This window comes from Nestor notabilis, unplaced genomic scaffold (assembly GCF_000696875.1).
Source record: "Nestor notabilis isolate BGI_N333 unplaced genomic scaffold, ASM69687v1 scaffold17144, whole genome shotgun sequence".
Lineage (NCBI taxonomy): Eukaryota > Metazoa > Chordata > Aves > Psittaciformes > Psittacidae > Nestor > Nestor notabilis.
The window spans coordinates 1-2033 of NW_009927080.1; the positions used below are offsets into that span (position 1 = coordinate 1).

A 2033-nucleotide genomic window follows, 5' to 3' on the forward strand; every position below is an offset into this window, starting at 1 on the left:
TGGAGCATGGGCTGTTTGAGGCCCCTCCAGCTCCTCTGTGCCGTGCAGGGCAGCGTGTCCAAGAGCCACCTTCCCATGTCCTGCCCCAGCCAGGCTTTCTGTCTGCACTTCCCTATGTGTCTCCCTTTGCTGGGACCACCCTGGGTGGGATGGGACCCACGCAAGCACGTGGGGAAGCCGCTGCTTCAGTCAGTCTCATTTAGCACGTTCTTGTTGAGCTTCACCCCCTCTGCTCTTGCATTTGACCCCTGAGCTTATGTTGGCTCCGGCTCGTGTCCCCCAAGGAAGGCTTTATCTAAGACGTGGAGTGATGGACCCCCAGGCACGTGCTTCTTCCACCACTTCATCACTCCCGTTGCTTAAAATAAATACATGCCGATGCCTTATTTGGGTTCGTGTGATTTGAGCTCCTAACTACTGCGTCCACGCTGAGCATCGAGCCCAGAATTAACTCCTCCTGCCTTCCCTGAGTGCATATAACCTTACAGTCGAGCGTGGGCTCCGCTGGGAGCGGAGCAGCCGGCACTTGTGCTGCTGGGAAGCTGCAGAGCTGCTTCCTCCACCCCAGCTCCCCCCCTGTGCTTGCAGGATTGACGTGCACCGGAAAGAAAATGCAGGAGCCGCGGAAAAAGCCATCAGCATCCACTCCACCCCTGAGGGCTGCTCCGCTGCCTGCAAGATGATTCTGGAGATCATGCAGAAGGAGGCAAAGGACACCAAGACGTAAGGTTTCCCCCTGTCTCTCTGTGCATGTGTATCCCTCTTCACTAGGCTGTGGTACCATCCTAACACCCCGATCCTCGTGGTGCTCCCGTGTGTGCAGGAGCTTTGGTCTGGGGGACTCCAAGCAAGGGGACTTGAGCTCCCCGCATCCCTCTGTACCAAATCCTTCCTCTTCTGGCTGCAGTGATCCTCATGTTGGTTTTCCCCCATTCCTCTCCCAAGAGCTGACGAAGTGCCTCTGAAAATCCTGGCCCATAACAACTTTGTGGGGCGCCTGATCGGCAAAGAAGGGCGAAACCTGAAGAAAGTGGAGCAGGACACGGAGACAAAAATCACCATCTCATCGTAAGGCTCCTCTGGGCAGACCTTCCTCAGCCCGGGGCGGGTGGGGAGGATGAGGATGAGGAGGGGTGATGTGATGGGAGCGGGTCGGATGGGAAGCCAGGCTTTGTATTTTCTGTATCCCCCTTCCCTTCTCTTTGGTGTCCCCTTCCCATCCCTCCAGGGCTGCAGAGCTCAAGACCCACTGGTTTGATCCCCAGAACTGGGGTTTTACTATTAAATCGTGTGTTTGGGAAAGACAGAGTGGACTTCCCAGTACAAACCACGATGCTGGTCCCTGCTCTGACTGGGACCAGGCAGTTCTGGTGCCCTTTAGCAGTGGTACCCTTGGTACCCAGCACCCCAGTAGCACCCATGAGAAGGAGCAGAGGACCCGGTGTAGCGCAGGTTTTGGCACTGATGCTGGCTTTCTCACCAGCTTGCAGGACCTGACTCTGTACAACCCCGAAAGGACCATCACGGTGAAGGGGTCCATTGAGAACTGCTGCAAAGCAGAGCAGGAGATCATGAAGAAAGTGAGGGAAGCCTACGAGAACGACGTGGCTGCCATGAGCGTGAGTGGGGTTTGTCTAAGCTGATGGGAGCTCTACAGGAGGATGCCCTGGTGAAAGCAACACGCGTTTCTCTCATCTTGCTCTCAGTTGCAATCTCACCTCATCCCTGGCCTTAACCTGGCTGCGGTTGGCCTCTTCCCTGCCTCCTCCAACGCGGTACCTCCACCACCGAGCAGCGTCTCTGGGGCCGCGCCGTACAGCTCCTTCATGGTAGGTGAACATCAACCAGCAAAGCTGCTCCTGCTTCCAGCTCGGGGATCTCTAGACCCTTGTGATGGACAGGGTGGTGTCTCCAGCAGCTCCTGCTGGCAGCAGGCAGGTCAGGTCCAGCGTGGGTGCAGGATCTGGTCTTCCAAACTATTGCAAACGTGGTGGAGATGCTCCTCAGACCCAACAGGGTCTGGTGGCGGCTCA

The 2033-nt window shown here is 56.9% G+C and overlaps 1 protein-coding gene across 1 annotated transcript in view; it reads left to right on the forward strand.

Moving 5' to 3' along the window:
- Nucleotides 1–588: 588 nt before the first annotated feature.
- The window catches only part of LOC104405247 (insulin-like growth factor 2 mRNA-binding protein 1), a gene marked incomplete at its 5' end in the record, with an annotated part of 3576 nt that continues 2131 nt past the window's right edge, over nucleotides 589–2033 (forward strand). Inside the window, 4 exons of the mRNA XM_010013898.1 lie at nucleotides 589–723; nucleotides 946–1068; nucleotides 1484–1619; nucleotides 1707–1829. Of these exons, the coding sequence (XP_010012200.1) occupies nucleotides 589–723; nucleotides 946–1068; nucleotides 1484–1619; nucleotides 1707–1829 (517 nt within the window). The remainder of the gene's footprint in view (nucleotides 724–945; nucleotides 1069–1483; nucleotides 1620–1706; nucleotides 1830–2033) is intronic.